General features: G+C 52.1%; 1 protein-coding gene across 3 annotated transcripts; it reads left to right on the top strand.

The window, feature by feature from the left end:
• The first annotated feature begins 176 nt into the window (after positions 1–176).
• On the top strand, positions 177–11731 carry DEDD (death effector domain containing). 3 transcript variants are annotated; one of them, XM_041773405.1, is made up of 6 exons: positions 177–775; positions 2458–2490; positions 8139–8527; positions 8725–8832; positions 9668–9814; positions 10561–11731. In XM_041773405.1, exons 3-6 carry the CDS (start codon positions 8203–8205, stop codon positions 10935–10937), a joined length of 957 nt encoding a protein of 318 aa, XP_041629339.1. In that variant the 5' UTR covers positions 177–775; positions 2458–2490; positions 8139–8202; the 3' UTR covers positions 10938–11731. The 3 variants fall into 3 exon arrangements, with proteins under 3 accessions (XP_041629339.1, XP_041629340.1, XP_041629341.1); XM_041773406.1 differs by lacking the exon at positions 177–775 and adding an exon at positions 820–934; XM_041773407.1 differs by lacking the exon at positions 177–775 and adding an exon at positions 1043–1062.
• Positions 11732–11845: the final 114 nt, after the last annotated feature.

Genomic DNA, 11845 nt, shown 5'->3' with positions numbered 1-11845 from the left:
CCCACGGGCCCCGCTCGCGGCCTCTCCTCTACGTCACGGGCCGCCGGCAGCTCCAGAACGTCCCCGACGCCCCGGACTCGGCTCCGGCGACGCTCCCTTCGGGAAGCGGGTGCTCCCAGGACGAAAGCCGAGGGGCCCCCGGGCAGCGCTTTCCGCCCCGACCGCGGTTTACGGCACGTCCGGGTTGACCGGAAGCTCGGGGCAAAGGTCAAAGCCCAAAGCCCGACCTCAGTGAACCTTCCCCGGAGTTCGCCGGGCGGCGTGACCCTGGCAATATTCCGCCCTCATGAGTCATGGCCGCTAGTCCCAGTCTCTCGATGGGTGTCGAGGCCAACGGCAGCCAGCTCCGGCGCCCCCAGTGCTCCCGCCCCCGAGACCGCCACCCTCACTCCCTCCCCCCCGCCGCCCCCGAGTCGCCCCCGCCGCCGCCCCCGCCGGGAAGAACCGGCGGCGCCCGCTTGCCCCAAAGCAAGATGGCTGCCAGCCTCTAGCGTCGCGTCCCCAAGTGAAGCTATCCACGCCCCGGCTCATGCCGCTGCCAGGCTGCCCTCACCCAGCATGGCCACCCCGGCTCATGCCTCGCTATGGCCTCGAAGCCGCCGCTAACCGGCCAGGTTCCGGGAGGCGCTGCTCAGGACGAGGCCGCCCCCTCCCCCACGCCCGCGGCGGCGGCGGCGGCGGCGGCGGCGGCCGGAGCCCGGATGCGGCGGCGCGCGACGGGCCGGGAGGGCGGCGCGGATGGATCCAACATGGCGGCGCCGAGCCTGAGCCGAGAGTGAGGCGGCGGGGCGGCGGAGTGGGGAGGGGGAGGCGAGCGGGACGGGGCGGGGCCGGGCGGGGCCGCGGAGGGCTCGGGGAAGGAAAGTGGAGGGGGAGGCGGCGGCGACGTCCAGCGCGAGAACCTCGAGAGAGGGAGGTGACGGGACGCTGCGAGGTGGGGGAGGGGAGCGGCCGAGGGGGCGTGCGGGGGAGGTGGCAACTGCGGGAGCGGCAGGGGCGAGGCGGGCGGGCGCGGGGAGGGGCGGCAACGAGGGCCGGGCCGGGGGTGCCGGCGCCGCCGAGGTGGGCGCGGGGCTGCGAGCCCGCAGGGGCGAGGGCGGCGGGCGCGGGGCGCGGGGCGCGGGGCGCGGGGCGCGGGGGCGCGGGGGGCGGGGGCACGCGGGGAGGGGGAGGAGAGACTTCCGACGTTCGGGGGGGGGTTTGGGAAGTGCCGAATTGGAGGTGGGAGGGGGAAGGGCCTAGGGGAGCCCTGGGGTGGAGCAGGAGAGCGCGGCGGCGTGACGGGTAATGGGGAAAGTGAGAGACCCGGAGGAAAGTTTGGGAGGACGGGGAGCGGGCTGGGGGGAGGACCGCGCGGCCGCCCGGGGCGCGCAGGCTGGGGCCGTCCCTGCCCCCCCTCCCCGGGAAGGCAGACGGAGCGGAGTTGGGAGGCAGCATCCCTCGCCGCCAGCCCTGATCGCCAGGCCTCCAGCCTCCAACGGGGTGGGCAGGGCAGGAGCGGGCGGCTTAGAGCGTCGGGCGAGGGTGAGGGTTCACCTGGATTCGCTTTCCAGAGGCGCCCCCGGCTCACCCCGCTCCCTGGTTTCCCTCGGTCGCCGGAAAGAAGAGGAGCCGGGGAAGCCAGTGTCACCGCCGCCGAAGTGTAGAAGGAGGGAAAGGACTTCCCTAGTCTGCCTAGCGATTAGCAGTGTGGGATGTGGGGCGACCGCCGTGCCGAGTCGGACCCCGGTGTGCCCAGGTGGCGCGTGCGTGCCCCGAGGTCCGGGAAAGGGAGCGCAAAGCAGGAGGGCACCCAGGCAGCCTGGATAATTAAGTGAGCGCCTCAGTTCCCAGACCTTCCCGGTGCCGCGTAAGGGCTGCGAGGGAGGGGTCAGGACTCACCCCCGGTGGGACGGAGATGTTGGAGGGGATGCGGCCCGGCGGGTGCGTCGTTCCCACTCTGCGCTGAGGGGCAGGGCGGAAGACAACTGGGAGGATAGCTCTGGTCTGATGAGTGAACTGATGGGAAGTGCCTTGTTTGGGGGTAACCATTCCCCCACCCCCAGTTCTTCCTAAAGTGGGAAGTCTGTTAACGTTGTAAGGAAATGGGTCTCCGAAGGTATTGAGGAGTCAGGTGAGAAGGTATCAGGGGATAATTGGGTTTTCCCCCCACCCCGCAAGTTGTTGTTGAATATCGGGCAAGTTGCCTTGAGCCATTGAGGCTGGAGGTCCTTGGGAGTTGGGATTGTTCTGTGAATTGGCCTATAGGAGAGGTGGGAAACCTGGGGACTCTGCTTGGTAGCTCGGAGTGGGTCATTTTAATCAAAATGGCTTTAGGTGTGTCTGTAGTTTTGTAATTGAGACTAACTCTTTTGGGCCTTTGCTGTTGCAAAATAAAGCTTGAAAATTGACTCTTCCCCCCCTCCCCCTTCCCCCAATTTGTTTTTGTTTTGCTGCTGGCTTCCAACCTTGTGCTAGGAAGAGACCTGGGAAGTTAAGTTTCTTGCAAAGGTAAGTCTGGAACTTTTTTTTTTTTATTGTTCTTGAACAATGGAAGGGAATGGGAATGGCATGAGAAACGTGTTGGGGTTGAGCCCAGTCGTGGGTTAGACGCCAGGGAAAATGAGTTTTCACCTACCCAGCTGAGTGAATAAAGCCTATTGCCCTCACTGTCTTCCTGGGTAACTGGAGATTGGGAGGAAGGAAAGGAGAGCCCAAATTAGGTGTTTTGGGGCAAGCCCTCAGCTTTGGTTTGTTATTATGTAGTCCTCTTGGTTAGCTCCGAGAGAAACATTGTTTAACATTCGGAACATTGTACTGTAGTACAACATCTAATGTTACCCTTGGCGGGCCTGAGGTTCCTTCCGTGGGAAGGCTTTTCCCCTAGCTTACTCTTTCTTCTAGTTGTTCAGGGATCTTAGAATGTTCCTTTGGAAAACATATAATTCTGACTTCCAGATATTTGATTACATCTTTCCTGTCTCACCAGCAAGAAAGCTCTTTACGTTTTCTCAGTCTTGAAGCTTTTCCATGTCTTTTTCATTACAAGTTTCACATCACTTTTTTTTTTTTTTTTTTTTTAATTCTTCCACATGACTTTCCTCCCTAAGGGCTTTGGAGAGAGTCAAATACTTATGGTTTTGTGAAAATATAGATGTTATCCCTGTTGGGATGAAACTAGACTTTGGTCTTCAAGAGATCATTCTTTTTGTATTTCTTTTCTTTTCTTTTCTTTTCTTTTTTTTTTTTTTTAGATTTTAATTATTAGAGAGAGAGATAGCAAGAGAGAGCACAAGCAAGGAGGAGGGGAGAAGCAGTTTCCCTGTGAGCAGGGAGCCCAACTGAGGGGCTGGATCCCAGGGCCCTGAGATCATGACATGAGCCAAAGGCAGACACTTAACTGATTGAGCCACCCAGGCGCCCTTCTTTTTGTATTTCTTACACAAGACTTTATGGGCTTCCGAGAGAGTCGAGTACCCCCAAAAATACAAATGTCTTTCCTGTGGTTGGGATGAGACTAGACTTTGCTTGGAAGTAGAAACCTGGTAGGCAATTCTGTAGATACTTCTAGTCTGTCTGTTGGCACTTGGCTGGTTTGGACCTCCCTAAAGAAAACAAACAAAAAACTACAACTCCAGGAAATGCAGCAGTTCCTTGGAATAAAGAATTATTCTCAGGGGGAGAAATTATTCTTGGGAAACTGTAATGGGGTGGGTGGGGGTTGCTCTTGTTAGGTTCTCAAATGGACCCAAACCAGCCAACAGGATCGGGACTCTTTTTGATTGGACTGTTTTGTTTGTCTCTTGGTGTCTGGCAATATTTCAGGACTCAGGAGTTCTTTTTAATCTGTTTAGAGCGGGTATGTTCTCCTTACTACTCTGATTATCTTTCATCTAGGATCTCTGTATATTTTAAGCTGTGTCCCCAAGCTTCACTGCCACAGAAAGCTGAATATATTTTGGTTTTAGAGGAGGTTGGCTGTGTTCTTTTAATGCTAAAGGTAGATAGATTCTTGGAACCCCATCTATATTGCTAAGTGAGTGAACCCACCGTCCTAGACAATAAGTAAGTGGGTGGGGGGTTGCCTATTAGCCTGCGTGTCAGCCTCCCAACATTTCTCTCAAGGACCATGGCCTTGGGAAACTTTGACTTCTTCTACATTTTGCTTCACTGAGTAAGCGGAATGTCTCATCAGCAGTCGAACAAGGAAGGGTCTGCAACTGGTTTAGTTTCAGGACTTTAAAGTTGGCTGTGAGGGTTAAGTGCAGGATCCTTTTTGATTGTCTTGCAGGGGATGGCATTTCTCTTATCTTTACAGAGATCCAGATTGAACTGGGTCACACTGGACCTCCCAGGATGGGGCAGAGGAGAGGGTAGTTCCACCACTTACTGCTCACCTGAATGGCAACAGCAGGTGATAGAGAAGCCAGGGTTGGAGTGGGATGGACCTCTTTAGTGCTCGGTGAACTTAGGAGTGAAGTAAGTCTATGTCTGACTGGCTTTTCTTCTGGAACATTGTTTGATGGGTTTGGGTCGGAAGGACCCAGTGGCTTCCTTCTCTAGATGTAGGTAGAAAGTGACATGCTGTCTCGATTCTTTTGACCCTTCGTCATGATCCATCTACAGTCGGGTTTCTCATACTCAGCATTACTGGCATTTTTTTAAAAAGGTTTTATTTATTTATTTGAGAGAGAGTGCGTGCTAGCGCTCACAAGAGTGGGGAGGAGCAGAGGGAGAAGGAGAAGCAGGCTCCCCGCTGAACAGGGAGACTGATGTGGGGCTCGATCCCAGGACCCTGTAGCGTGACCTGAGCCAAAGGCAAACGCTTAACCGACTGAGCCAGCCGGGCACCCTGCATTATTGACATTCTGGGCTGCGTAATTCTTTGTTGTGGGGGCTGACCTGTGCTTTAGAAGATGTTTAGAAGCATCCGTGGCCTCTACTCACTGCATGCCAGTAGCATGGCCCTTGCCCCCTCCAGTCATAATAGTCTAAAATGTCTCCAGACATTGCCAGGTGTCCCTTGGGGGTGGAAGCATCCTCCCTGGTTGAGAACCACTGACCTAGAAGCTATGATAATTCCTGGCACTTTGAATGATCCAGTGTGGGATCTAGGACTTAAAGGTGGCTGTTTTTTTCTCTCATATCTGGGGAGTTAACCCTCAGAGGACTGAGGCCTATTATAGAATTGCATCCATTGATACATAGTTAGGACCATAGTCCTTTCCTGTATTCTGCTTCATTTTCCAGTGGGAAGGTATGTGGGGGACAATATTCTTTCATTTCCGGGGCTTTATAATCAGGACACATAGATTCGGGAGCTCTCTAGCAACCTGCTCTTTGGTTTGGTTGAATGTGAAACCTGCCCATCTGCTTTTTCTGGGATCCTCATAATCAACAGCTGGCCAAAAGGAACAGGTGGGATAGGGAACAAGGAGAAGTCTAAGGAGGCTCAGTTTTCTCATGTTGCTTGGTATGAACAAGGAGTTACTTTCTGTTAGTTCCCCCCACTACCCCTGCCCCCCACCCCCATTTGTACCTAAAACAGAGGTGAAAACAGAGTGAAATGAGAGGAAGAGGCAGAGAAAACCAGCCTGTCATTGGGTAGCTATTTTCCCAGCTGTTTCCCATGCTGGAGTGGGAGGGGGTGTGGCATCTGGGCTGTCCTAAGTGGATGCAAGCTATATTTCTTATCCACATATGAGAACCCATGATATGGAGCTAAGTGATTCCAGGGTGGACCCGCCTTTTTCTTAAGGGAAGGAGTCTGCTTCTGTTTTATGATTGTTGAGGAAGAGGGGGGACCAGGTCCTACTTGCTCTCATTGTCTGAGAGCCCATCAGCTTGGCTCTTTTGAAGCAGCTTATCGTTTTATTCTTTAACTTAGCCTTAGTTTCTTGGTGTATAAAATAAACAGGACAACCTATCTTATTGCTGAGTAGGGTACTGTGGGATGGGTAGTTCTGCATAGTGTAGGGGAGGCTGCGGCTAGCTAGAATGTATACATGTAGTTAGGTTGTATCTGTTTTTAATGAGGTCCTCTCAGTGGACTTGTATGAGTATGGCTTGTGATGATGTCCTGGATACTAAATTCAGTAAGTTATGAGTACTATGTGCCAGGCTTTCTCCATTGCTAGGCACTGGAGATATAAAGATGAATATGACTCAGTCCGTCTACAGGAGTTGCTTAAGATCTAATAGGATAATAAATACACAGATAATTTTAGTACACTTTGATAAGGAGTTTAAAGGAAATATGCATGATGTTCTGTAGGAGCACAGAAGAGGAAAGAGGACTACTTATCCCAGCATGGAGGTGTGGAGCATGAATTTGAAGATGGTATCTGAGTTGACTTTTAAAGGATGAGTAGGAGTTAGCCATCTGAAAAAGGGTGATGATGGGGCACATTTGGGACAGAGAAGGGAGAGGAGCACTCAGGCAAAAGGAGTAACAAAAGGAGAAAGAGAAAGGAACTGCCTGCTCTATGTGAGCTATACTCAAATTGATGGTGGAAGATAAAAAGTGGGTTCTGAGGTTGGAAAGGTAGGCAGGGCCTGATCTCAGAATGTTTGGTGTGTTGTGTAAGAAGTTTGCAGTGTTCTTACAGGTAAGGAGGGGGATGTAGGTAGATCTTAAGCGGAAGAGTGATGAGTCAGTTGTGCATTGTAGGTAGCTCGTTCAGCTGAATGGGGGGAATGGACTTAGGTGGGTTAAGATTGGTGATAAGGAGAGTCCCTACAGAGGGTGTTACTGTAGTCCAGGTGAGAGATTATTGGGACCTGAACCGGGGTGGTGGCAGCAGAAAGGTGAGGAGATTGAAAACGTTTAGAAGTAGCTTTGGCAGGACTTTATAATGAATCACGACGTTGGAGCCATGGTCAGGGGTTGGGTAGTATTGGCCAGCACTATCTGACCAGCATGGACATGGAAGCCCATGGACTTGAGGCTTGGTTACTGGCTGGTCATTAATGTTACCCAGCTTGATGGGGGAACTATAGGAATCAAATACCAAATTATAGAATGAGCATTAGGCTGCTGTCAATCGTTGTGGAGGGATGGACAAATAACCAAGATGAAAGAAGAGGGTGTATCCAATGGCATGTGAACATCAAGGGGGTACTTCTGCCAGAGGAGGAAGAGAATGCTCAATGTAGGGGTTTAGTAACGTTTGGTAATTTAAATCCAGGAGTTTTGGTTAGTATTATTAACCTTCGCAGTTATGCTTCTGAACTCGGATGGATTGTAGGAAAAATGAGGATAGGATTGTGGGGGGTTGGTCTGGATTGGTCAAGGATGCTAATCTCTTTGAAATCTTCTTTCATGACTGTTGACACAACAATCTCGCACATAGTTAGTTTCTAATTGGATCCTTAACATGTCTGAAGAGTAGTTTCTTTCATTGGTGTTTTGTAGATGGGGGGCAGTGAGGCTTTGTTGTGAGGTAACTCGCTTAAGGCCCACAGCTACCTGGCTTGGTAGTGTCACAGGCAGTACTGAAACTAACCGTCTGTAAGTTCATCTGTTGTAGCTTCCGTGTTAGTTAAGAATGAATTCTCTACTTCTCAGTTTTGCCTACATTTAAGAGGTGAGCTGGTTGGGGAGGTGGGAGGGAGAGCACAGGGGACCAGAAGCAGTATTTGGGGGGCTGGGGAACAATCGAGGTAATCTCTAACAGCACCTCCTGGCCAGTATGCAGCACTGAAATTGCATAGAACATTCTCACTTAGGGAAAATGTATTTCTCTGGTAGGGTCTGGACTTAGGACAACATCTGTTGGATGTGGAGCACTGTAGGCTTTATTTTTCAATGAACACTTTTTATTTTTTTTTATTTTTTTTTTTAATTTTTATTTATTTATGATAGTCACAGAGAGAGAGAGAGAGAGGCAGAGACATAGGCAGAGGGAGAAGCAGGCTCCATGCACCAGGAGCCCGATGTGGGATTCGATCCCGGGTCTCCAGGATCGCGCCCTGGGCCAAAGGCAGGCGCCAAACCTCTGCGCCACCCAGGGATCCCCAATGAACACTTTTTAAAAGTTAATAAACACTAAGCACAATTCTGTACCAGGCACTGTCAGGCACTGGAGATAGAAGAGTGATTGAGACCAGGTTGAGATTGCCGTTGAGTAGCTCATAGGTTCTTTCCTTGCCCCTTACAGTATAGTGGGGATTGCAGCTGCTGAGCAGGGATTCTGGAAGGCATTGCGCACCTGAGCCCCCAGCATGGCGGGCCTAAAGCGGCGGGCAAGCCAGGTGTGGCCAGAAGAGCATGGTGAGCAGGAGCACGGGCTGTACAGCCTGCACCGCATGTTTGACATCGTGGGCACCCACCTGACACACAGGGATGTGCGCGTTCTTTCTTTCCTCTTTGTCGACGTCATTGATGACCACGAGCGTGGCCTCATCCGAAATGGACGTGACTTCTTATTGGCGTTGGAGCGCCAGGGCCGCTGTGATGAGAGTAACTTTCGCCAGGTGCTGCAGCTGCTGCGCATCATCACTCGTCATGACCTGCTGCCCTACGTCACCCTCAAGAGGAGGCGGGCTGGTGAGGGTGCATTGGGGGCTGGGGACACTGGAATCCGGGAAGAGTTGTGGGAGGCCAGGATTGAGCAGCATAGGAGTCCAAGTGGGAGGAGGCGTTAACCCTAGGGGCTACCTAGGACAGGTTAGGAGGCCTATTGGAGGGTTGGATTAGAAGGGAGGAGTGTATCTTTTCCTGAATGACTCCCTCCCCTCCTATAGTGTGCCCTGATCTTGTAGACAAGTATCTGGAGGAGACGTCAATTCGCTATGTGACCCCTAGAGCCCTCAGCGATCCAGAACCGAGGCCTCCACAACCCCCCAAAACAGGTAAGAAGATACTAATTCCACCTAATGTTCGTAATCAAGAGAAAATATCAGGGGCACCTGGCTGGCTTAGTCGCTAGAGCATACAGCTCTTGATCTCAGGGTTGTGAGTTTGAGCCCCGTGTTGGGCATAGAGTTGACTTTAAAAAAAAGGGAGCACGGGTGTGCCAAGAGTCGGTTGAGTGTCCGACTCTTCGTTTTGCCTCAGGGTGTGGTCTCAGGGTCCTGAGGTTGAGTCCTGCATTGAGCTCTGTGCTCAGCATAGAGTCTGCTTGGGATTCTCTCTCCCTCTGCCCCGGCCCCACTCTCATGTGCTCCTGCATGTGGTCTCTCTCCCTTCTCTCTCTCTAATCTTTAAAAGGCGTTGGGGGGTGCACCCAGGTGGCTCAGTCAGTTGCTTGTTTCTCACTTTCAGCTCAGGTCATGATCTTGGGGTCATGGGATTGAGCCCTGTGTTGGGCTCCTTGCTCCAAGGGGAGTCTGCTGGAGATTTTCTCTCTCCTTCCTCCCTATGCATACACTTGTTTTCCTCTCAAATAAATAGATAATGCTTAAAAAAATAGACACCAAACCCATCATTTTCCCAGCTTTGCCAGCCTGAATGAAAGGACACTGTATCTCTCACTGCCCACCCCCCCCAATATCTAGCCCCATAAAAATCAGGCGAGGTGTTAATGCTTCACCTGGGTCCTGTAATTATCCCCTTGTTTTATCCTCTTTTCAGGTTATTGATAAAGCTTTTAGCGCTAAGTCTGAATGATTCCTTTCTCATTCCAAGGGAAGGGTTTGTGTTTCTGCTTTTACCCTATGTTTTTTTCCCCTTTTACCCTCTGGTCAGTGCCTCCCCACTATCCTGTGGTGTGCTGCCCCACTTCGGGCCCTCAGATGTGTAGCAAGCGGCCAGCTCGAGGGAGAGCCACACTTGGGAGCCAACGAAAACGCCGGAAGTCAGTAACACCAGACCCCAAGGAAAAGCAGACATGTGGTGAGGAAGCTGAAGGGTTCTAGAGGTGGAGTGGGCCTGAGGGGGAGACAGAACTGTTGAGATGCCGGGGAGTTTATGCTCTTCAGGGCAAGGCTTCTGTCAAATGGTTGAATGACTTGGGATTGAATGTTTTAGTCTCTGGGGAGAGAATTTCTGTCTTTGCAGCAGAGTATCTTTCAACTCTTTCTAGTTAATATAAGATCAAAGGGATGCTGTTACAACACCCTTATTGTAGGATGAACCAAGTATGATGGGTACTAAAATGAACTTGTATGCCTGTTCATTAGGAAAATACCTCCTCGGGGCAGCCCAGGTGGCTCAGAGGTTTAGCACTGCCTTCAGCCCAGGGCGTGATCCTGGAGACCTGAGGTTGAGTCCCACGTCGGGCTCCCTGCATGGGGCCTGCTTCTCCCTCTGCCTGTGTCTCTGCCTCTCTCTCTGTTTCTCATGAATAAATGAATAAAATCTTAAAAAAAAAAAAAAGGAAAATACCTCCTAGAAGTAAGGTGCTGCTCATGAGGGGTGGCCGTCATCTGACCTGGGCTTGGCCTATTTCAGGGAAACTTGCATTCAGGCAAGGATTTCAGAGCTACATAGAAAAGAACTAGTCCTGGGGGAGAGGTAGCAAAGCTGGCAGGTGATGCTCCCAACTTCAGCTACCCAGCTGTTCATTCCCACCTTTCAAGCGTGGGTTGTCTACACTCCCCTCACTGCAACCACTTGTGCATGTCTTCTCTCCGCCACAGACATCAGACTGCGGGTTCGGGCTGAGTACTGCCAGCATGAGACTGCTCTGCAAGGCAACGTCTTCTCTAACAAGCAGGACCCACTTGAGCGCCAGTTTGAGCGCTTTAACCAGGCCAACACCATCCTCAAGTCTCGGGACCTGGGCTCCATCATCTGTGACATCAAGTTCTCTGAGCTCACCTACCTCGACGCATTCTGGCGCGACTACATCAATGGCTCTCTACTAGAGGCGCTTAAAGGCGTCTTTATCACAGACTCCCTCAAGCAGGCTGTGGGCCACGAAGCCATCAAGCTGCTGGTGAACGTGGACGAGGAGGACTATGAGCTGGGCCGGCAGAAACTCCTGAGGAACTTGATGCTGCAGGCACTGCCCTGACCTTTCCCCCTCACCTCTCGGGGGACTGTTCCCACCGCCCACCTCTGGAGCTTACATACTGTTCTGGGGTTTGTTCTCTGCCCTTCCGACCAATCACACCCCTGCCTTTTTTTTTTTTTTTTTTAAAGGAAAAGACAAAGGAAAATGGAAGTGGTGTTCCCCACCCCTCCCTGCACCCACGTGCCTGGGCCTCCCCCGTTTCCCTTTTCCATGGACCCTCCTAATGCGTGTCACACAGCCACCTTGCCACCGAGCCGTAAGACAGACGTAGAGGGAGAAGCAAAGGCTGCCAGACGTAGTCTTTGTTAAGGGATCCAAGTGAACACTGCTTCCGGGTGCATTGCGGGGTTATCCGTACTTCTGGCTTTACGAGGGCTCTTCAGTTTTGTCTGAAAAACCAAAGGGCTGTGAATAAGGGAGCTGTGTGGAAGGTGGGACTCTGAAGTGTATTTTGGAAATTAATCACCACCCTCTCCCAAATTATATAATTTTTAAAAAACAAAGAAGCTGTGGCCCTTTCCGCTCTCTCCTGGCCTCTGGTGCTGCTCCTCTCTGCCTCATTCCCTCCATTCCAGGGCTTCAGACCTCTGCCTGGTGTGGCTCCGTCCTTTGTCCCCTTTGCCAAACCCTCTTCAAGGGAGGACGGTAAGAGGACTGGGTCAGCTGAGTTGCTCCTCCCAGCAGGGTGGATGGAGAAGGGGGTGCTGATTAAGATACACTCCCCCTGAGAAGGGGAAGGGGGAGTGTGAGACTTCCCTTCCATGTTCAAGTGAAAATAAATCATGTACCCTGCAGCCCTTTCCCCTTTGCTTTCTTCTGGCATGGGCAAAGGGCATCACAGGTAAATGTGAAGTCATTCAGTATCACCTCCTATCTGCTCTTTCCTTCCCCATTCTCTGCCCCACTCC

This window comes from Vulpes lagopus, chromosome 11 (assembly GCF_018345385.1).
Source record: "Vulpes lagopus strain Blue_001 chromosome 11, ASM1834538v1, whole genome shotgun sequence".
NCBI classification, from domain to species: Eukaryota; Metazoa; Chordata; class Mammalia; order Carnivora; family Canidae; genus Vulpes; species Vulpes lagopus.
This window is presented reverse-complemented; position numbering and strand designations above follow the sequence as displayed.